The sequence below is a fragment of the Scomber scombrus genome, chromosome 13, assembly GCF_963691925.1.
Source record: "Scomber scombrus chromosome 13, fScoSco1.1, whole genome shotgun sequence".
NCBI classification, from domain to species: Eukaryota; Metazoa; Chordata; class Actinopteri; order Scombriformes; family Scombridae; genus Scomber; species Scomber scombrus.
The window spans coordinates 14,064,527-14,087,201 of NC_084982.1; the positions used below are offsets into that span (position 1 = coordinate 14,064,527).

The following is a 22,675-nucleotide window of genomic DNA, read 5'->3' on the forward strand; positions in this document are numbered from 1 at the left end:
ATAAAAAAGGAAATCAAGGAAGTGTTGCAAGAACAGGGGAGTAATGGAAATAAAGTTTTCCATTAGTTGTAAAAATGACAGGAGGTGGGAGACAATCTTTACAAGGTTAAGAGTAGGGCATACTAGATAAAACAAAACATTATTTATTGTGGGAAAATATGAAAGTGGGAGGTGAAATGCAAAAAGTATTAAAACAAGGGGAGGAAAATGAAAAAGAAATATAGAGAGGGCAGGAGAAGTGTCCAGTATCAGATATGTTTTTGAGTTTTTGAGAGCAACAGGATTTGATCAAATGATTTGACGTTTTGTATGTTTGTTTGTTTTATTTTGTATTAATGAAATATTAATCTGTAAACCATTGCAGTGATCATTGCCGACCAATTGGTGGCGGTTATGCACGTATATAGTCTGCTACCGCCGTATGAAGACAAAGAGGAAGAAGAAGACCGAGCGAGACGATACATTTGTAAAGTTGAATTAAAACACACTACAATGACCGCATTTTCTAGACTTATACAATACCAAAACACCAAGGTAAGTTTACTATAACCTGTAGTTGACTGTTAAATAAGCCCAATTAAATAAGTTGGATCACTTTTATCTTCTTTGTTGCTTCTTTGTCAATTTAAATTGCAAATTAACTTGCCAATTAATATTAATATAACACTCTTGGGGCTCTTTTACATTAAAGCTACAGTATGGGTTTGTTTGTTAGCTCTGTTAAATAGCGTTAAGCTAAGTAACGATGTGTTCACTTAATTAATTTACAGGAGCGAGTCAACCAGCTGCAGCATGCTATTGAAGAAATCAAGCTGAAACTGGTAGAAGTCCAGCAGGAAAGATTGCGTGCAGAGAAGGAGAAAACTAACTGGTAGGCCTACTGTTATTAACGCTGGTGTGAAAGTCTCAAAGGACGATTTCACACTTTTTTTTTAACAAAATCAGGTGCCCAATTGAACACTGAAACAGGATTTTCTTGCTGTTATCATTCCCCCTGTTCATAGTGGCCATTAGAAGATCCATTCATAAAACGCTTACAGTGATGGAGGACAAAATCCACATGGCTCCTTCTCAACCACCCAAATTGTTCAAATAAAGTAATGTTACAGTCTTTTAAGTGCCACCGTCCCTCTTTTGTAACTATACTTCCACCACAGCTCAATACAGAAATGCTGTGTGAGGAAACACAAAGAGAGAATTTGATTTCAAGTTTGTATCTGACTTTTCCGGCAAAAAATCAGTTATTCACATGAAAGTATTCTTAAGTATTGCCATTTTGTGTAGGTTTATTTATGTATTTATTTCTGCACAATTGGACCCAAAATTTAAGGAAAGTAAAGGTTCAATCTAAAAATCAATCTCAATACGGGTGCTATGAGGTTCCATCCACAAAGCATTAATCAGTGCTGATGGGAAACCGTTGTCCCAGGTGGTAGTTGCGTTGGATCAGAGCAGTTTGTTCAAATATATAAGCTTATTGATCTTGGCAGGTTGGACTTTGGGCTTTGTTTTGAAGTATATGGACTAATGAGCACAGAGTTAAGTGGAAACAGTAACTATCAGCTACAGCTGCAGTAAACATTAAACAGCTTGCTCAAACCAGAAGCCAGCCCATCCCGGTGCGGGGAAGAGTGGAGGGTAATGAAAACAGGTGAAAAATAAAAGGGATAAAAAAGATTGGACTCAAGACATTGACTATTCAGCAGACAGTGACATGGACAGGCAGGTTGACAGGAGGAAGATGGAAATGTGTCAGAGGAAGAGTTTAAGAAGTAACAAAAAGTAAAGTAAAGGATCAATGTGCAGGTTTTGGATCACTAAGTCCACTCAAGCTATCAAGTACCATAACATGAGAGTTAGGAGATATCCAACATGCTAAAACCCCAAGCAAATACAATGTTAATGGTGTTTTTTAAGTCAGCTGACCACCAAACTAAAGTCTATAAAGTCTGTAAGAGGTAAAAGTGTAGAGGGTTTTATAAATGGAGTCAGCAGTGCTAAAGAAGTTATCAATTATAATTGTAAATCTCAGTGGAGTAGTTAAAAGCCAATTTAAAAGGAGGGAGAGTGCTTAAATCTACTGGCATGAGAAAAAATTGTTATAGAAAAAGGTGAGAAAAATTATGTTCTTAGGAGATGAGCTCCCGGAGAAAAAATGCCATGCTATTTGCGTTTCCAAGTAAAAGTGTATGAAAGACCACCCTTAAGATGCTATAAATGTCAGAGAATGTCGATGTGGAAAATGTGGTAAAAATTGTAATATTAGAGGATGTAATGGACATGTTAAATGCTGCTGCTGCTGCTGAGTAAGATTTCATGTGCAGAGGAATTGGGGGAAAAAAGTAACAATAGTCAGGTAGCTGCGACCTGGGAGGCAGCAGATGACTCAATCCTGATCTAAAAGAAGGCATTTCTTGCATTTCGTTTTGAGGCAGTGTGGAGAATTAAAGATGTGGCAAAGAATAAGTCAGATGTTAGACAGGAGGTAATTTCAGTGGCAGAATAATTTTTTGGGATCAAAGATGTTCTCACTGAAGCACTGTATAAGTATGCATGCAAGTACCGTGCCACATTTCTTTAAAAAAACGTGTACAATATAGAAAAGTAAGACATCAACACTGAGTTTGAATGTGTGGTTGTTAAAGTGTGGTCACCACAGTGAATGATCTCTGTTGTTTACTTCTAAAGCCCTGGCCCATGGTTGGAGGAAGAGAAGTTAGATGGTATTGTTAGGGAATTTTCCATTTTAGATGCAACATATTGGGATACATGGGGTCAAGCATGGTTCTTGAGGTCACAGAAGAAACAGCACTTAATTTTGGCAAATAGAGACACTGTCTTTGCTCGTTGAGGTGCTGAGCAGCTGTCTGTCTGTGGTGTTTTGGGGAAAGCGGGAGACACTCTGATAACACTGAAGCAGTGTTACTGTGGTAACCAAGGTCAGAAGATGTGAAACTATGTTTGCTTGTTTGTAGAATAACGAACCAATAGACTAATTCCATATGCTGTAGATGGATTGAGTTTGACCATTTATGTGCAAAGGGTATTTGTGTCACCATCTGTAAAGGCTTAAAGACTATCAACGGTAGATAGGTGGAATAGGCCACTTTGTGGAATGTTAACATTGGCTGCAGACGAGTTTATACCAAAAACACAAGTCAGATTGTACCATAGTGGAATGATGTGTGCACTCCTGCTCTGTGTGATCAAAATAAAGCAAATAAGCGGTTGAGGAACAGTCCATTGGAAAGCCATGCAATCGAATATAAGGAACTCAGTGCGGGATGCAGGAATAATATAAACGATAAAAAGAGTTCTCTCTTTGAAAAATGTGCAATACTTTAGGACCTCGAACATAGGCTGCGAAGTTATAGACTTCAGTGCATTGAATGGCATGGGTGTACAGGACCAATTTTACCAACTGAGGGACAGGAGGCAGTTGACAACACAGCTAAGCCAGCATAAATGAAAGATCATATATAAGTATGTTTTCATCAGTGTATAATCATCTGGAAATAAGAATCATGTTCTTGTTACCTTTTTAGAATGAGCCCTTCATATTTACTTACATACTGCTCTACATGTCCTGCCATGTTTGTACAGTAGCCCAGAACAGACAAACTTAACACTGGCTCTAAAGAGGGCAAGTTTTATGGCCACCATAGGTTCTCCTACCACACTTTGAAGGGGAAGGTGAGGGGAACAGTATTCAGTTGGTTGCAACCTGCAACCACCGCTAGATGTCACTAAATCCTAGAAAACTAGACCTTTAAACAAGCCATTCAGAAAGGGAGACACAAAACACTTGGAAAGGATGGATTAGGTGACCAGATATTTCACCATCTGAATGATCTGCTACTAGAGAAGATATTAGTATTAATCAATACAATATGGGAATATCCACATATGCCAATGTCCCTATACTGTGAAGTAAATGTGGCTAATAGTCCTCCCAGGGAAGTGTAATCAGCCCAGTTTTGTTTAATGTAATGATCATGATATTTTTTAAGCGGGAAATGATTTTGACCATATTCATAAGCAACTGCAACAGGCATTGGATAAAAAAAGTGACTGCTTCAAGTCAAAGTATGTGGTCTTTGGAAAGCATCACAACAGGGTCTCAGGCTATATAACAAACCTGAGAAAGTTAAGACAATCACATTTCTGGGTGACTGGTTTGAAGAGAGAAAGATTTGAGGGTAGATGTAGAGAAGTGTGATGAAGTCATTAATGCCATAAATGTCTGGTAGGAACTGACTCGAGACCAGATAGAAGAGCATTTATAATGATATACAAGGCAATCATAAGATCTGCAGTTAATTTTGGGCGTATGGCATATTGGACAGCAGCTTCCTCTGTTTTAAAGAAGCTGGATGTGGTGCAGACTAAAGCACTTCGAATATGTTGGGGAGCTTTTAGAACAACACCTATTAATGCTCTTCTAATTGAAATGGGGGAAAGCATATAAGAGCTGAGAAGGAGCAAATTGTCTCTGAACTGCTGATCTAAGCTACAGCGTTATAATTTCTTAATACATGCTAAGTGTTGGGGGGGAGTACTGGGAACTTCAGGGGCGGGGTTGAAAAGTAAAGAGTGGTAGTCTAGTAAATTCCATGGGTGAGCACAGGAAGTGGGAGTAAAAGATCCCAGCACTGTGCTGGCCACCTGTTCCACCATGGCATTTCCCAGAACCCAATATAGACTTTTCCAAATTAGACCGAACCCATAAGAAGAATGCAGGTGATCCCGTGACTTCAGTTAGTGGGCAATCTTTAAGAAAAATGGTTCCAAGAATCTGAACAATGGAAAAGCGCAATAGGAATAAGCAATCCGCAATCATAGATACAACATGGAACGACGGTATCAAGTCATGAGTCAGTCTTCACTACAGAGTCTTTGGCAATCTTGTGGGCATGTTGGAGGGGAAGGTGAGGAAGTTAAACCAGGAAAGATATGCTCAGATTCTACTGCAGTACTAATGGCACTGATGGGTGGAAAAAGTGGGACCAGACCTGATCTAATAGTAGAAATGTTGTATCTGTTTTGGGGAACACTGGTGGGTTTTTCTTGGTCACTGCTCACAAAGGAGTACAGGGGAATGAAGAAGCTGATAAGACAGCAAAAAGAGGAACAGGAAGGAATTGGATCAGGAAGTTCTGTATGCAACGGTTGAGTATAAGAGCTAATCTGAAACGGAATAGCAAAGTAATGGCGAAAACAATAGGAGGAGGTAAACAAATGCAGGTTTTATTTTTCAATACAGCCAACACTGAAACACACATCAAATATAAGAACGGGCAGGAGAGACAATGTCGTAATAACTAAGCTGAGACTGGGTTTCTGTGCACTGAATCATGGGCTGGCACTAGTTGGTAAGTACCTGAATGGAAAATGCATCTGTGGAGAGGCAGAAACTTTGAATCATACTTTGATGAAATGTATCGCAGAGAGACGCCTCGTGCAAAGCAGAGCTGTCAGAAATTGGAGTCACAGATTATCCATCTACATCAACACTCATTGCTGGACATTGTGAAACAATACAAACTTTTTTCATTGCAATAGACTTTAGATGGGGATTTAACTCACTCAGTGGAGTTCTACAAATGACCTGTGGAGGGCAGCAATACGCCCTTGGTGTGTCTAGTCTGCCACAAGTTTCATCAGACGAACAACAACAACTTAGTGCTTGGAATGAAGACCAATCACGTTCCTCCTCTTTACCATATGACCACACTGCTCTGTGATTATGGTTAAATTCCCCAGAAACAGCAGTGGCCTTTGAAGCCAGTTATGTGATGCTATTGGGCCCAAGAACGTTTTCCCATAGACTTGTATTGTGAAAGAGACGTCTATAAAGAAGCAGATGCATTTTTTTTGTGTCACAACTCTCGCGAAATGACTTGTTTCGCCATCAGAATCTGATCTATTCAGTCTGACATTTTGTAAGACTAGAAGAGCCGCACGATTTAATCACTTTATCTCCATTCAAGTTAGCTTGAGGGCTGAGCCGGATGTTAGCAGTCTCAGCTGACAGAAGTCTCTAGTTAGCATGCTCCTTGGACCGTGCGCAGTATGTTCACAGGAAGTGGCTTTGTTTGTTTTTTGTTTTAATTCTGCAAAGTCATTATTTATTTCTGTCAAGTAAATTATGTTCTTCATTAGCAGGGACACTGCTAAATATGCTTAATCATTGTCATGTTCCTGTCCAGTTCTGGGACCCCTAAATCACTCATAAATCAGAATAAGTTTTGTAAGTGTTTTCAGTCCACAAAATAGTTGCTATTGAAATATTTAGGCAAATTATTAGTAGCATCTTTTAACCAATAATGCAAGCTAATCAACCTGTTTCACAATTTAGCTGCTACCATCTGAAAGAGGAACCACCTTACTTCCCTCTGGTGGCATGATAAAATCAAACATATGTTGCTTTAAAAAGTAAAGTTGCAGCTGATCATCTGTAACAACAGGAGCGATCTTATCTTAAAAGCACAGCTAACATTTAAAAACCCTAACCTGTCTGGATATTTTTCAGTTGCATGTTAGAGAATTCAAGAAGGTTGTAAAAACTATCTTAGGCATTCTTATGCACAAATGTTCAGGTTCTTACTGTTTTTAAGTTTGAATATGAGATTTGTATATAAGTCTCTGGCGTGACTCTCTTCAATCTCTGGAATTTAGCAACTTACCAGCAGCACAGAAATGTGAAGATGTAGCCACCAGTCAATTTGGACACTTAATTGTGTATATATGAAAGGTTCTGTGTTTTCCCCTCAAGGAAAGTGACCCCAAATTCTATTCATTTTACATGTTGAACCTGGCTGCGCTTGGTATACAGACCTGTTCAGTTTTTGGCCCCTCCTTAAGGTTGGCTGAACAAGACCTTGTGCACACACAACCAAAAATATGCACATTAAAAAGAATGCAGAACCGTATTGTGTTGAATACTGTTCAGATTTTAAAAGTCTCAGACATCCTATTATCTGTTGCAGCATCAGGGAAACTGAGCGGAGGATGAATTTGATAATGGAGACGATTGGCGTTGTTGTTGTGTTGCAGCAACTGGGTCAACTGCTTCAGGAGGAAAGGGTCTTTTCTGAACAGCTTACTGGTCAATCCTCTGCAGAAAGGTATTGTGTTGTGCTTTGTGCATAGAGAAAGAACAAGAGATGCATGCATAAAATCTCAATGTACATGTATAATCTTTCAGAAAACAAAGGAGCGATTTACAAGACAGAAACGAGAGTGTCACGAACAAGGCAAAAAGTCTCACTGCTAAAATTCTGGAGGTGAAACAACATCTGGCAGAGGCCAAGGCTCGCACTATGGCTGGTAAGGGAGGTATGGGGGTGTCTACATCCTGTTAAACTTCTATTTGAAATGGTTTGTAATATGTTGACTTTCTTTGCCAACAGCACAAGCTTTGATCCATGCATCCACTATCAAGTCAAAGAGAAATGAAAGCGATTCCAAGTAAATCGGTCATTTAAAGTTTTTGTGGACATTTTTTCTTATTTTCAATATTTTACTGATTTGTGTATATATTTTGTTTCATCTAATAAAATGTTTGATTTGACCTTGTTCTGGAATATTTTTTACTTGATCCCAACAGACGAGCTCTTGACATATATTCTGAGAAGCATTTCTGTAGTGGTAATGCATCAATCCATCTGTTTTCTGTACAAGAAACTGGGCACACCTTGGACAGGTAGCACACAAATACACAGATTAATTCACACATATGGATGATCTAAAGTCACCTGCTCACTAAGTGTAGTAGTTCAGTTTTTTTTTCTTTTTGTATCCAAAATAAAATAAGGCATTTATCATGTTTCTTAGAAATAAATAGTAAATGTTAATGCCACATTGTCAACCTTAAAATATGCACTGACCAATATTTTCCATATTATTCACCAATCAGTCCACTGAAAGTTGGTCATTGACATCTAATGCTGCTGATTTTCTAAGACTCATCACATCAGCTCCTTTAGCTCATTGCCTTGGTTCACCACAGAAAATTTGTTTGCATATGAATATCACTTCAAAAAAACAACAATGGGATGGTTTATTCACCTGGTTTGAATCACAGGCCTGTATTTACATAATAATAATAATAATAATTATTATTATTATTATTGTTTTTATCATTATTACTGACATTTACATTTCAGACCTTTATCTTTTTTTAAAAGATGGGTGGGCCTGCCCATTTTATAAACCCACACAGGTGATTTTCTATCAATCTAGTGAAATACATTATCCCCCTCCGGAAAACAGTACTGTGCAAAAGTCATAGGCACTTTAGATATTTAGATTCGTATTCATTATGCAAATGTATTATGCAGCATGAAAACAACCCCAAACATACAACCAGACTCATAAAGAACCATCTTCAGCAATAAGAAGAAAAAGGAGTCCTTCAACAGATGGTATGACACCCACAGAGCCCCGATGTCAACATCATTGAGTCAGTCTGGGATTACATGAAGAGTCAAAAGCAGCTGAGAAGTCTGAATCCAAAGAACTGAACTGAACTGAACTGGAAACAAGTTATTTAAGATGCTTTGAACAACTGACCTGCCAAGTAACTTGAAAAACTCTGTGCAGTGCTGTAAAACTCTGCAAACGGTTGCTGTTTTAAAAAGTAAATTGTGCTCACACCAAATATTGATTTCATTTAGGTTTCCTCTGTTTAATGATCTTTAAATTAAATGATAAATAAAAAACTATACATGGCATTATTTGCGAAAGCATCCTCACTTTACTTTGGGAGAATATAACTTTTGCACAGTACTATAAACCTCTGTAGGTGTAATAATAATTACACAAAGAACCAGTTTAACATGTACTGAATGTACAGCAAAACATCTTAAACTAAATACTAATCACACGTATTATAACAGCTCTTGTAATCTATCCATGGCACTAATTAACAGGGCTGGGTTGTAACCTTTGGTCGGTGAACGCCTTTTTTATTGGCGCTCTTGGGCTTCCGTAGCTATACGAAGAGGACGGAAGTGCTGGTCCACAAATCGTCAGCGTTGCTTCTTGAGGCATTTTCTTACGGTATGTAGAGTAACTATTTTAAGCTAGTTCATTGTAACTTGCTTTATATACCTAAACATATGGTAGAAGATGTAAACAGCAGCCGCCGCTAAATGAAGACTGGTTATTATAAGTGACTAAACACGTGTCCAAAGAGCACTGCTGTCACACTCACACATCAGCTAACATATGGTTTGTTTGGTACAGTAAAACAGTACAAATAGGTGTGTAAGGTCATGACAGTGATGTTGTCATGTCCGACAGAAAGAGGAGTTGTCGTGTATTTAATTATTGTGGATGAGTTAGAATAAAACGTGTTATTTTGGATTGCAGCAAACAAAACTTAAAGCAGGTTTCTCTGGGTTTTAAATCACTACAGGTCACAATGAGGTAAACAAACCACCAACAATGACGGCCTGTGCAGACCACTGCTCCATCTTTGGCTTCTGCCCAAATGATGAGTCTCTGATGGGACTGAGAGAAGTAAACCCCGTCCAGAAACACAGAGAAAACACTGAGGGTAGGTGATGTTTTAATTTAAGACAAGTTCACAGTTTTTGATATTGAGGGTGATTCTTTGCTGTAAATCAGAGGTTTTCATAGTGGGAGGGAGGCTCAGCGAATGGAAGAGGAAAAATAATGCATTAGTTATCAAAAGGAGATCCCATTGAATAGCCTTAATGTGTGTGATTTGGTTAAAGAGATAGTTCAGATGTACAGTAGGGAATTTTACTGTTTTTCCCACTTTCCCCGAATCAGAAACAAATACATTCCTCATTTGGTGTAGGCTGAAGTGTATCAAACAGCAATATTAGGCTATCTTGGCTCAATTATTGAGTGGCTTTGTCTGAGGTGAGTGGTCTAAGTTAGTCAAGTAAAGTGGGTATCTGCTTTTTAGTAAAACAATTCTGTCTTGTTTTCATGTTGAGCTACAGTGGAAGGAATATGTCTAAATAACTTTGAACGATATCAACTTGATTTGACTAATTCAAATAGCTGAAGCTTCATATTAGCTTGCAGAATCAGTGATAATATTTTAAGTCACTTCCACACTATACCACACTATTATATTTCAACATGTCTTAGTACTTACTAAATGTTTTAATGATGTGAAGTACTTTGTAACTTTGTGATGAAAAGAGCTGTATAAATAATGCTGTTGTTTCAGGACAATCTTGAAATACTGTGAACCCATCCTTTAATAGCTGTGACTGCCTTCAACACAGGGTTGGAAGACAAATACCCTGAGGATGACAGACAGCAGGAGCGCAGCCTGGTTAAAGAGGTATCGGACAAGATGGTCTGCTCATCTTGCAGATGCTCCTTCACTAACCGTGAGGAACAGGTAAACTCAAACACTCCTCTTTTCAGATCACCTAAAGCTCCATTTATGGCGGCTGTGGCTCAGGAGGTAGAGCGGTCGTCCACCAATTGGAAGATTGGCGGTTCGATTCCCGGCTCCTCCAGTCCACATGTTGATGTGTCCTTGGGCAAGACACTTAACCCCAAATTGCTCCCGTTGCTGTGCCAACGGTGTATGAATGTGTATGAATGATTAGCTTCCCCTGATGTGCAGGTTGGCCCTGCGTGGTAGCTCCTGCCATCAGTGTATGAATGTGTGTGAATGGGGTGAATGAAATGTATTGTAAAGCGCTTTGAGTGGTCGAAAAGACTAGAAAGGCGCTATATAAGTACAGGCCATTTACCATTTACCATTTATGTAGTGAAGACTGTATTACACATGCCTGGGTTGTTACAATTTCAGATGGAGCACTACAAGCTCGACTGGCATCGCTTCAACTTGAGACAAAGGATGGCTGGAACGCCACCGGTCACAGCGGAGGAGTTTGAGAAGAAAACCGGAGCTGGTGAGAAAACCACAGTCCTGCAAATCTAGCATGGAGATGAAAAGTGGGGTTTGTGGGACTGTTGACGTTAACAGTTAACTGATTTTCAGTCATCCCTTTACAGGAGATATGTCAAGTATCTCAGGTTCAGAGTCCGACTCAGAGGAGTCAGATAGTGATGATGGGGGAACAAGCAGTAACGTCACCGGCACAGATAATGAGAGCTCAGTTGAAACCAGTTTAATCAGTGGCCGGCCCTCCAGCAAGGTGTTTTTCCAGAACTCAGCAGGACAGTATTTATCAGTCTACCGCTGTATTCTCCAGGGAAAGGTGAGGCTCGACAGGTACACTGCATATACGGCTATGTAACATCCATATCTTTACATATTGTTGGATGTTTCATGTTGTGTTCCTGCAATATTTCAGTCTGATGGACAGCTGGATGTGGGATCCTCCCTAAAGGCCATAAATAAGGAGACTTCATGGATCATTCTCATGACAGGTGGTGGCCACTTTGCTGGTGCTGTTTTTCAAGGGTAAGATAATTATTATTTTGCTTGTTTGATTTTAGCACCTTCAATGTCTGTTACACATTATGGCTGATAATTGAGTGCAGTAGGACAGTCAGCTCATTAGTGTGTAACAATCTTCTCAACACAGTATATTTATGTTACAGAAAAGAAGTCCTTCAGCACAAGACTTTTCACCGTTACACTGTACGTGCAAAGCGAGGGACTGCTCAAGGACTCCGGGATTCTCAAAACCGCAGTCACGCACCAAAATCTGCAGGAGCTGCTCTGAGACGTCACAATGAGGCAGCACTAGTCAAGGTTATAGTCCATTTAACAGCATAGTCATTTTACCTTAAGAGTCACAGCAATGAAACCTTTCTATTTCATTCACAGAGGAGGATTTCATTCAACATATTAAGCTATCCTTATCCTGAGGTTCAGGATCCACTTAATCATGATGAAGGTGTTCTGCTGAATTGCATTCGGTTAATAGAGCATCCATCCTCCTTCAAGAGTGGCTTATTTACTTTTGTCAAGTACATTTTTATTTATAATGCACTAGATCACAACAGAAGTTATCACATAAAACTGGTCTAGACCACCATCTGCCTTGACTGGTTGGGTTGAGAGAGAAAGACGAAGGGGGAGAGAGGAGGGAGAGACACAGAGAAGCCCAGCAACAACAGGAATAATAACCATAACAACAATACAAATAATAGAAATATGATGATAATAACAAAGGTAGAGCTGGACCAAGGGGACAGCAGCTGATCTGCAGCTGATGCCAAGTTACTAAAAAAGTATTAATGTCAGTATGCTGCTGCAACCAAGCAGCATAAATGCTGCTCTTTTATAAAAAATAGCTGGGATATCTGTGTTATGTTGGGTACAGTTGCTTATTCCAAAAAAACACACAGTCAGAAGACTTCCAAAAATGTATGTTTAACTGTTACAAACTTTGATTAAATAGTCTTCTGGATTAATACATTCATGTTACAAAAGTAACACGAATGTAATTTCATTTATTTGGGCTTGATGTGAATTTCCTACATTTTTTTCCACTTTATGCACCTCGTTCATTTGGTGAAGCAAGTTTTTCATGGGAAGTGTCTTCATGTGCCAACACTTCTGTAATCTTTTGCAGGAAATTCAGGATCTTCTGTTAAGTTGGGCCGAACACTTGAAAAAGGCCTCTGTGATATTTGTACGAGCCCCAAGCTACAATAAAACCATCTTTTTTGGTGGTCGTGGGGCTCCACTGGACAAAAAAGACCCCACAATCCGTACAATTCCCTTTGCCACACGCAGGGCGACCTTCCGAGAGGTACGACGGGTACATGAGGTGCTTTCCACTGTTCAGATTTATGGTGAGCTGAATTATGTACTTGGAATAATAACATGCCTGCTCATTGTTGCTCAACCAGGGTATAATCAATACTGTCGTCAAAATGTGTTGATGCAGGGAAAGACACAGACATGTCTGCAGTCTGCAGTACATCTAAAAAGGTGTGGAAAAAAACTGTAAAGCCTACAGCACAAATAAACACTGATCAAGAGACAGGTGAGTTCAAGACAGTGGATTTACACCTGTTTTACCCCTTCTGTGGACATTTCTGTTTCAGTAACAAAGTTTATTACTGTGAAATGTGGTACAACAGCACACCTTTTTTTTTTTTTGTAATAGCAGAAGATCACCATGATTGCTCAGATTTGGAGGAGGAAGGTGAGATCCAGCTTGAGATGGTGGAGATGAAATTAGGAACTCTTGACCTCAGGGAGTTTGAAATCCAACCCTCCAGACACAGAAGGAGGAGGAGAAGAAAGAAGGAGGAGCCCAAAAAGGATGATCAAGGTGGGTCTAATCTGGTCTGACATCATATAAATGGTTTTAATTTGTACATTATGGTAATCCAAGAATTGCTTCACACAAAATGTATGCAAAGTTTACAAAATTTCATATTCATATGTGACAGATGTGAGTGACATAGAAGCAGACAAACAAGACGAGGAAGTGCCAGAAGCTACACCAGCAGACAGTACGCCTCAGGAGACGCAGTCAAAGAACAAGAGGCAGAGGAAAACACAGAGTAAGAAACAAATGGAAGGTGAGTTAGCACTCTTTTCTCTGTATTCATTACATTACACTTCTCAATGTTGCAGCTTGTCACAATTCTACTTTCTTCCTCCTCTTTAGAAACTGTGAATGATTCGTGGGAGTACAGTGTAAGCGATGCACTCTTTACAGCCTGCAAGGTTGGAGATGTGGACACTCTGTGTAGCCTCCTCCATCTATCTGGAGAGACTCAAGAGCAGCCAGAAAGCAACACTTCTGATGCCCCTAATCCTCTTACTCTCCTTAATAAGCCCATAGACTCATCAGGGTTCACTTTGCTGCATGTTGCTTCAGCAGCTGCACAAAAGGCAGTAGTCAGGTTGCTCCTGAATGCAGGAGCAGACCCAGCCCTCAGGTATGAAAAAATAATGAAGTCAAATGTCGAAAAGTAAAATTTCTATGTAATAAGCTGCATTATTTCTGTAATTTTCCTTCACAGGGATAACAAAGGGCAGACCCCATATATTGTTGGCCCTGACAAAGACACTAGGAACGTTTTTCGTAAATACATGGGCGAGAATCCAGACAGATATGACTACAATAAGGCACAGGTAAGTAAGAGGCTTACAATCGAAATTTTGATATGTATCATGTTAAAGATACTATTTATAATACAAGTTGATCATTTCCACACTTGCACACATGTACAACTCAAGGTTCCAGGACCACTAACGGCAGAGATTGAATCCAAAAAGACGGAGAAGAAAAAGGCTCAGAAGGCAGTAAAAAAACAGCGAGAAAAAGAGCAGAAGGAGGAGAAGAGAAAACACGAGTTGGAGGTGGAGGAAAAGAAGAGGTTTGCATCTCTCACAGATCGTGAAAAGGTGAGTTAATGTGCATTTGATCAATTATATTCAAGTGATTGTTTTCATTTTAAAATGCTCACGGTTTGCTTTTTGATTACAGAGAGCTTTGGCGGCAGAGAGGAGGTTAGCAGAACAGATCGCTACAGCAGGAGTCAGCCTCTCTAACGTCAAGTATGTTCCATATTGTCATAGAACCAGATCATAATGTAATTAAATGATCATAATCATAAGCAGTCCATTTTGTAAATGATTGGTTATGCAACAATGTGTACTGACATTTGTTGTGCGTTTTTTCTGTGTTGGTTTTTGTTTGTCACCAGGAGATGCTGGCTATGTGGGGAATCTCTGCTTGGGAAGGTCCCATTTCAGTACCTAGATTATTCGTTCTGCACCCCCAAATGTGTCCAAGCACATAGAAAATCCAATACTCATCCAGGCAAGACCTAACACCCACATGGAAAATTTTACTAGGCAGAAACTACTTCCAATATGACGCTAATATAGCTGTGATTTGCCAACATGCTCATGTCATTTTCCACTCTGAACATACATTACAGATTTGTCTATGGCAGATGATCTGAGATATATTAATTCAAACACAGTGGATACATATACTGTATCAAAACAGTCAAATGTGTAATTTATTCACAGAATCTGTAATTATCAAATGTCAAGTAAAAAAGCAAATGCAATAAAAAAATAACTGGAATACTTAACATAATTTACTAATGCATTTCTTTCCGCAGGCCTCAGGGCATTTTCAAATTTTAAGACAAGGTCATTATTGTCAGTTTGATTTGAGGCTGTTGTGTCTAAGGCTAAAGCTGTCGATGTTAATTCAGAACTGATAAACAATTGCCTACATATTTTATGTAACAATGTCAGCTCAAGTGATTAAGAGTAATGGTGCAAGATAAATAGTGTGCAACAAAGCTTTGTTCCTGAATTCCATCACATTTAAGGCAAATTGTTCTAATTTGCTTCACACTGTGTACTGATTTCTTGTGAAAAATGTTTTGTGATGTGATGAGGTATGATTCTGAGTGCTGAGAAAAAGGTGCACTCAACAGACAGAAACAGAGTTAGAAAACTCTGTTAAGGCTTTTTAGCAGTGATACTGAGCTGAGGCCAGTCCATAAAAAGAACCCTTAAGTGTGCTGGTGCCCCCTCCAGCTCCAGCACTGTAATGTTGTTGGGCATGGTGGTGCTGAGCAGGGGTCCAGGGACGTAAAGGGTCTGCTGAGGGCCCCTGGATGGCCAGTATCGTCCCAAGTTCATTCCATTAATCCAAACCTGACCCTGATGGGAAAGAAAGGAACCATGAAAACATCAAAAGACTGTTCAAAACAACCTTGCATGTTTTGGGATTCTTAGGTAAACCCACAACATTTCTAGCTTTACCTTAGTCCATTCAGGGAGCTTGAGAAAGGTGTCCCGTGCCAGGCCATTGGGCTCTAATGTTCCTGTGTAAAAGGTTGGTCCGACTGAAGGTTCCTTCCCCCGAGCAGTGGAGGACTGAGGCCATCCACCAGCGATGGCTCCATCAATGTCCAAAGGGTAGATCTTCCAGTCAGTCAGTATGTCTTTACCCAGGATCAGGTTGCTCAAGAGGCCCTGGAGCACACATATAGTTTATCAGATAGCATTTGTGTGTAAGTAGGTTTAACTTAGCAGATAGTTAATTGTTCATATTCATTTAAAAAGATATAAGATGTGTGTATTTGCTATAAATTCTAACCGCAGCTGTCCCTGTTACATGTGCCAATCTAAATATGGCTGTATCAACCTATATGAGTCTGTTTGGGATCTTTGAGACACTGGGCCATCTTTGACAGCCCTAATGATAATGCAAATATACCTGACATAAGTAAATATATTGAGATTAAAAAATAGTTACACACATGGCATCTGTGTCTGATGAGTTTTAACAAAGGAATACATCTTAAATATATATGTAAATACATATAATATTTTACTATTATATGTTGATTTAAATATTTACGTATTTGGTTTAATACTGCCAAAAGATAATAAGATAAAAAATAAGATAAGGAAAACAATCTGGCTATTTTTTACACATACCACATTGAGGTCTGTGAGACCTAAAACAAGGAAGTAAAAACAATGTCAGCAAAATTGGACTATCTGACACACCTCTGGACTGGTTCATTTCCTACCTCTCTGGCCGCACTCAGTTCATCCAGCTGAAGACATTCACATCCCAACCTTCTCCCCTCTCCTCTGGTGTTCCTCAAGGCTCTGTCCTCGGTCCCATCCTATTTATCATCTATCTCCTTCCTCTTGGTCATATTTTCCGAAAATATAACATCCATTTCCATTGTTACGCGGACGACACCCAGCTCTACCTCTCCTCTAAACCCACCTCCACCTTCCCGTCCCCCTCCCTCTGTGTCTGTTTACAGGAAATCAAATCCTGGTTCTCTTCAAACTTTCTCAAACTCAACAGCGATAAAACTGAGGTCCTGCTAGTTGGTTCAAAATCCTCTCTCACTAACACTCCCAGTTTCACCATCCCCATTGACAACTCCTCTGTTTCCCCCTCCACTCAGGTTAAGAGCCTGGGTGTCGTCCTTGACAGCTCTTTGTCATTCCAGACTCACATTAATAAGGTTACCCAGTCAGCCTACTTCCATCTTCGCAATATCAACCGCCTCCGTCCGTCCCTCACTTCCAACAGCGCTGCCATCCTGGTCCACACTCTAGTTACATCCCGCCTAGACTATTGCAACTCCCTCCTCTTCGGTCTCCCCCACAAGTCCCTCCGTAAGCTCCAACTGGTCCAGAACTCAGCTGCTCGTATTGTCTCCAGAACTCCATCCATCAATCATATCACTCCTGTTCTTCAACAACTTCACTGGCTTCCTGTCAAATTTCGCATAGACTTCAAAATCCTGCTTCACACTTTCAAGGCCATCCACAACCTCGCCCCCCCATACCTCTCTGACCTCCTCCACATCAACACTCCCTCCCGGGCACTCAGATCAGCCTCCTCCATCAGCCTCGCTGTTCCCTCTGCCCGTCTGTCCACCATGGGGTCCAGAGCCTTCAGCCGCTCTGCCCCCCGCCTCTGGAACTCCCTTCCCCCCGACATCAGGAACATCACCTCTCTATCCATTTTCAAATCCCGTCTAAAAACCCACCTTTTCAAACTTTCATACTCACTTTAATTTGTCATCCATCCTGCAGTTTTCTGATTGTATTTGTTTTTTTTGTTTTTTGTTTTTATTGCACTTACATGTGTCCCTTTTGGCTCTTTTAATTGTTTTTTATCTGTATTGTAAGGCGACCTTGAGTGCCCTGAAAGGCGCCTTAAAAATAAAATGTATTATTATTATTATTATTATTATTATTATTAAAACACGAGGGGTTTAAGAAGCAGCTGTATGTGTCTGCTGTAATGTATTATGTATGGGATTGGACTTTTTTCCCCTTGCCTTGTAGTCATTGATCTTGCTGCCAAAGTTAACCCTGCCCATGTTCTCAACGAGGACGTCCAGAGTGTCCCCCTGCTGTCCAGTGATGTTCATCACCAGCGTAGTGTCTCTCACCAGCAAACCCCGGTAAACCTGTTCACACACTCTTGGTCATGAGTATGAACATACTGTACAGAATAACCATATAAATATTTTAACTTCACAATCAGGCTTTTTTTTTTTAATGAACAAGCTTGCTTGGTCTTAATCTGTGATATTTTCCCCTGACCTGGAAATCTGATTGGCAGGACAACAAAAGTTCATTGTGAAGGCTTACCCCATTGACGGACACATATGCACGGTCATGAACCCCATTCAGTGGACAGATAAGTGGTGTGGGCCCTGAGAGGTCCCTGGGCAGCGTGGTGCGATACAGCATGTATCCATAGTACTGTAACACAATAGACATGACAGGCTGCAGACACAACAGTCTAGAAGTTCTCCATGTTTCAAGAGGTTTACAGTCACTACATCCCCTGTCCCTCCCCTGTTGTTGCCTTCAGACTGACACTGTACCTGTTTCACCTGTTCAAACGTCAGAGGGTACTGGGATTGGATTGGCCCCATGGGTGAGAGGGTCTTCAGCAGACTGCTAAAGTTACCTATCTGAAACAACGTTTACATTATTAACGTAAATCACTGCAACCATTGTATGTTTTGCTCTGAAACGTTTAAAGTAATTCATCTTGTCATCACCAAATTACCTTTCTCAGAGTCACAAAGCCATAGGCAAACTTAGGAGTTGCTGGCGGCATGGGTCCAGAGGGAACCTCTCTATACTGTAGAGAAACAGTGATGCATTAATCATATAATATATACGAGTTTAATCAAGACATCAACCTTGCTGGGTGGCAGTTCAATCAGTGGTACCTGCTTAATGACATCTCTGATGGCCAATAGCTTCTCTGTGGGGTCTCCTGCTTCAGTCAGCGGTGCGTCGTAATCATAACTAGTCACTACTGAGCGGAACCTGTTGTCATGATCAGCACCTTTGGGACAGAACACAGTAGGGAGTTAGAAGAGACGACTGAGCTTTTATCTCCAACGTCATCACATAGATACTTATGGGAACAGTGAAAAGACATGACTTTACCATTCCAGTAGCCAAAGTTAGTACCTCCTTCAAACATGTACCTGGGAAGAAAGAAGGGTAGACTGCATGACATGATGGAAATCTACTGCTTATCAAACAGACAGATTGACCTTTGGGAGCATTTTTAGCTTAAGTTGATGAGTGATGCATCTAAAAGGACAAGGATGATATTCTGCATTATTCTTATTGTTAACAAATCCAATGAAAAGACCAAAACCAACAAATTGATCTGACTAGCAAGTATTGACTGTGTAGTCAAAGCCTGATGTATTGGATTCCCCTGTGCCATATACCTCCATTGTTGTCCAAAAACTAATAAAAACAGAATGAAACTTTGTATGTGATCTGTTTTTAGATGTATGCCTAAAATGCCACAGACAAGGTAAAGTCAAAAAGTCAGAAAGCAGTACCTAAAAACAACACATTGTTGCTTTTGGTCTTTTCTTGGGATTTATTGACACTAAAAATACAGAAAAAAGGCAACCTTTAACCATTTGTACAGAGAGGAAGAAAGTTTGGGAGTACTGAAGGTTTGGGGAGACATACATGTTGACGCTGGCCCCCATGGTTAGCATTTCTCCTAGCATTCTGCTGACCTTCTGAGCATCAACCACAGCATGCTGATCTCCCCAGTGGTCCAACCAGCCAGTGTAGAACTCTGAATTCACCTGTAACATAATTTAAAACATGTTTCCACAGAAAATTTGGATTATTCTACAAAGGATGTCAATAATTAATTTTTTTTAAATCGTGTAACATACCAAGGGGCCTCGAGGTTCAAAACGTCTTTGCCGGGCGAAGGCATCACTTATGTTGTTTTCTGAATAAGAAAATAAATAGTAGAAATTGTAACCTTTTCTATAATAACTTCAGACTGGGAAGTTCCTGCTATCTCTTTCACATAATACCAACCTGTGCCAAAGTCTATTGTGGCGTATATTCCTTGTAGACTACCGCAGGTCATTTCTTTGTCTGTGTTTCCATCAGTGGTGAACAGGATTGTGTCCTCACCCAGAAAGTAGCGAAACAGAGACCGCAGCTGACGCATGTAGTTGTAGTCACACATATGGTAACTCCCATATTCATTTTCAACCTGTAGTTTAGAAAGATGATTAATTAACACCATATTAATGTTTCAACTATTAAAAAAAACAACTCACAGCTACACGCTTAGTGCTTTACCTGGACACTAATGATGTTACCCCCATTTATATAGAGCCATGGCTTTATTTTGGGGAGGAGAACAGCAAGCCAGTTGCTGACTGCCTGCATATACTCTAGAACAGAAAAAAAACAGATCAGTGACAACATAAATTCGAAAAAATATATATCAAAGACATGTATTTATATGTTATACCTGTGTCAGCTGAGCGCAGCACAATGTTTGGTTTCATTAGTAACCATGCTGGCAATCCACCCTGAGAATAAAGGACAATGTCTCTATTTAGATAATATCAACAAAAAAAACCCAATATTTTTTAAAGTTGGGCTATGTATTACACATCAAACCTTCAGTTTTTGCCTCTGAGCAACATGTTTCTTCACACCAAATATCAAAAGCTGTCTATTGCGGCATTGTGACAGTTTACCTATTCTTACATTTATTATTAAAATCCTGATTTATAATAAACATGTAAATCATAAGTTATGTAATCAAAGTTATGGCTGCTTGTGTCTGGAATGTTTAAGTTGTAGACATTAAATATTACACAATTTTAAAATGATATTACAGCTTACTTTGAATGCAAACCCTCCAGTTTGAAAGATTTGGAACATATTTTATGTGTTTGTCTTTGTTTGCATTGAATCTTTTAAAATCATAACCAGGCATACACATCAAGAGTGTATGAAACACTGGGAATACATTATTTTTCAAATGTTATTCTTTTAATGTTGTTGTAATATCTTTTGTATGTCTATGGGTGCTATACAGCAGGTCCAATTTTCTAAATTTCTAAATTAAATTTCTTATTATGTTCAATTTCTCACCATTTCCCATTCTGCACAGATGTAAGGACCTGGACGCAGGATGACAAGAAGGCCTGTCTGATTGGCCAGATCCAAGAAATGCTCCAAATCTCGGTCCCCTGTGAAGTTGTGCACCCCCTGTACTGTTTCATGGAAGTTCCAGGGCACATATCTGTGTGAAGAATGAGGAAATGTAGTCAGTAAAGAAACAAGATCGTCCAGTCGCAAAAGGGGTATTTAAGTATGAGATTCATTACACTTGCTTACACTTGGATCGCATTGAGTCCAGTCATGTACATCTTTGTAAGCCGATCCTTCCAGTAGTACTGGGGGATTCGGGAGTAGTGGATGCTGCCTGAGATGTACTGAAAAGGCTTCCCATCTTTCAGGAAACAGTTGTTTATATAGTCTATGGTGAAAGATTTATTTCCGGACACCTGCAAGAGAGGCATTGTAACTGCTCTGAGAGGCAAAGAATATTTTAAGACTGGTGAAAACTCTGTGAGATTACATGCAGTTTAGTATCGGCACCAAATATAAAATCTAACCTTTAAAATAAATGATAATAATTTCCCCTGCAGATACATTTTTATCAGTTTATATCTGGTGTTAATATATATTATTAAAATATTGCAACAATGGTTTATTTACATTATCTATTAATCTGCAGATTATTTTCTTGATTAACAGATTAAATCATGTGGTCCATAAATCTCAGAAAATAGTGAAAATGGCTGTTACAATTTCCAAGAGTCAAAGGTGAAACCTTCAATGGTCTTATTTTTGTCAACCATGTGCAACTAATGATAAAATGTCACAAAATGGTGAAAATCTTTGTACTCTAAACGATTAATCGTCTATTAAAATAGTTGGAAATCAGCCTAACTTTCTGTCAGTCGACTAGGCCTAGTTGAAAACCTTACGATATTATGTTTAATATCCCATTTGAGAAGCTGAACCCAGTATTTTTATTTTATTTTATTTTTTTATTTTTTTGCATTCGCTTAAAAATGAACACAATTAATTTTCTGTCAATCTACTAATTGATTAATCGTTGCAGCTGTTTGTTTTGTAAACAGTAGACTTTATTACCTCTGCGTTCAAGCAAAATGTCCAAATTATACAAAACAATGTCAATTCAAATTGTCATTATTTTCAAATTTGTTCAGGGAAACAAATTTGTTCCAGGAAACATCTTTTTATGGATTATCATGTGATAGACTAGTCCACTTTTAGTTTCTTTCTTACCAAGTTCCCACTGACAGATAAACAGGCGAGGCTCACTGCGACGAAGAGGAAAACACTCGCAGCCATTTCCGCTGCCTGCCTGCGACGTCTGAAACTAAAACGCATCCATCACTAGTTTGGTTCACGCTGTTGAAACTTTAAATGTAAAGTTATGAAGCTTTCAGCGTGTTTTAGTGGAGCCGCAACATCATCATGGACGTGCTGCTCCGTCATGTGAGCCACGTCGGTCATCCGCAGGGCCTTAAAGCCGGTTAGTTCACCTGAGCCCTCTATTGTTTCTATTGTGTTCACGTGATTAATTATAACAAGCATGAGGTCTGTTGTTCAAAGTGAATCAAGAATAAAGAGCTGCAAAAATATTCAGTCCAACAAAATAATGACTATAGTCAGAGTTAAACGTTAAATGTTCATTAAAAACATTAACGTTAATTTAACTAAAACATTGTATAATTATTTGTGCATTATGGGTAAGATATGTTATGTTTGTAGTAGATATACATCAGTATTGGCTATGCATACAGTGCTTTCTTTTTCTTCTATTTTTATTTTGTC

General features: G+C 39.4%; 2 protein-coding genes and 1 long non-coding RNA gene across 8 annotated transcripts; 2 read left to right on the plus strand and 1 right to left on the minus strand.

Annotated features, from left to right (window-relative positions):
- Positions 1-5,162: 5,162 nt before the first annotated feature.
- LOC133992562 (uncharacterized) lies at positions 5,163-7,527 on the plus strand. The gene is made up of 3 exons (XR_009927039.1): positions 5,163-5,230; positions 7,208-7,329; positions 7,413-7,527. It is a non-coding gene; the product is annotated as an uncharacterized LOC133992562 (long non-coding RNA).
- A 1,488-nt stretch (positions 7,528-9,015) lies between these two features.
- ankzf1 (ankyrin repeat and zinc finger peptidyl tRNA hydrolase 1) lies at positions 9,016-14,776 on the plus strand. 6 transcript variants are annotated; one of them, XM_062431758.1, is made up of 16 exons: positions 9,016-9,063; positions 9,422-9,562; positions 10,248-10,387; positions 10,808-10,910; positions 11,014-11,219; positions 11,316-11,425; positions 11,566-11,719; positions 12,546-12,768; positions 12,864-12,962; positions 13,086-13,253; positions 13,375-13,506; positions 13,596-13,869; positions 13,954-14,065; positions 14,171-14,338; positions 14,421-14,491; positions 14,641-14,776. In XM_062431758.1, exons 2-16 carry the CDS (start codon positions 9,451-9,453, stop codon positions 14,765-14,767), a joined length of 2,199 nt encoding a protein of 732 aa, XP_062287742.1. In that variant the 5' UTR covers positions 9,016-9,063; positions 9,422-9,450; the 3' UTR covers positions 14,768-14,776. The 6 variants fall into 6 exon arrangements, with proteins under 6 accessions (XP_062287742.1, XP_062287743.1, XP_062287739.1 ...); XM_062431759.1 differs by having other exon boundaries at positions 10,269-10,387; XM_062431755.1 differs by having other exon boundaries at positions 13,954-14,338.
- Positions 14,777-15,404: 628 nt separating this feature from the next.
- glb1l (galactosidase, beta 1-like) lies at positions 15,405-22,244 on the minus strand. Its single transcript, XM_062431761.1, has 16 exons — positions 22,124-22,244; positions 21,143-21,312; positions 20,897-21,047; positions 20,265-20,325; positions 20,090-20,184; positions 19,820-20,000; positions 19,669-19,727; positions 19,454-19,575; positions 18,908-18,948; positions 18,685-18,803; positions 18,519-18,593; positions 18,331-18,420; positions 18,092-18,205; positions 17,776-17,907; positions 15,722-15,934; positions 15,405-15,619 (listed from the first exon to the last, which is right to left on the minus strand). The coding sequence occupies exons 1-16, from the start codon at positions 22,226-22,228 to the stop codon at positions 15,416-15,418; spliced, it is 1,932 nt and encodes a 643-aa protein (XP_062287745.1). The 5' UTR covers positions 22,229-22,244; the 3' UTR covers positions 15,405-15,415.
- Between the last annotated feature and the right edge of the window lie 431 nt (positions 22,245-22,675).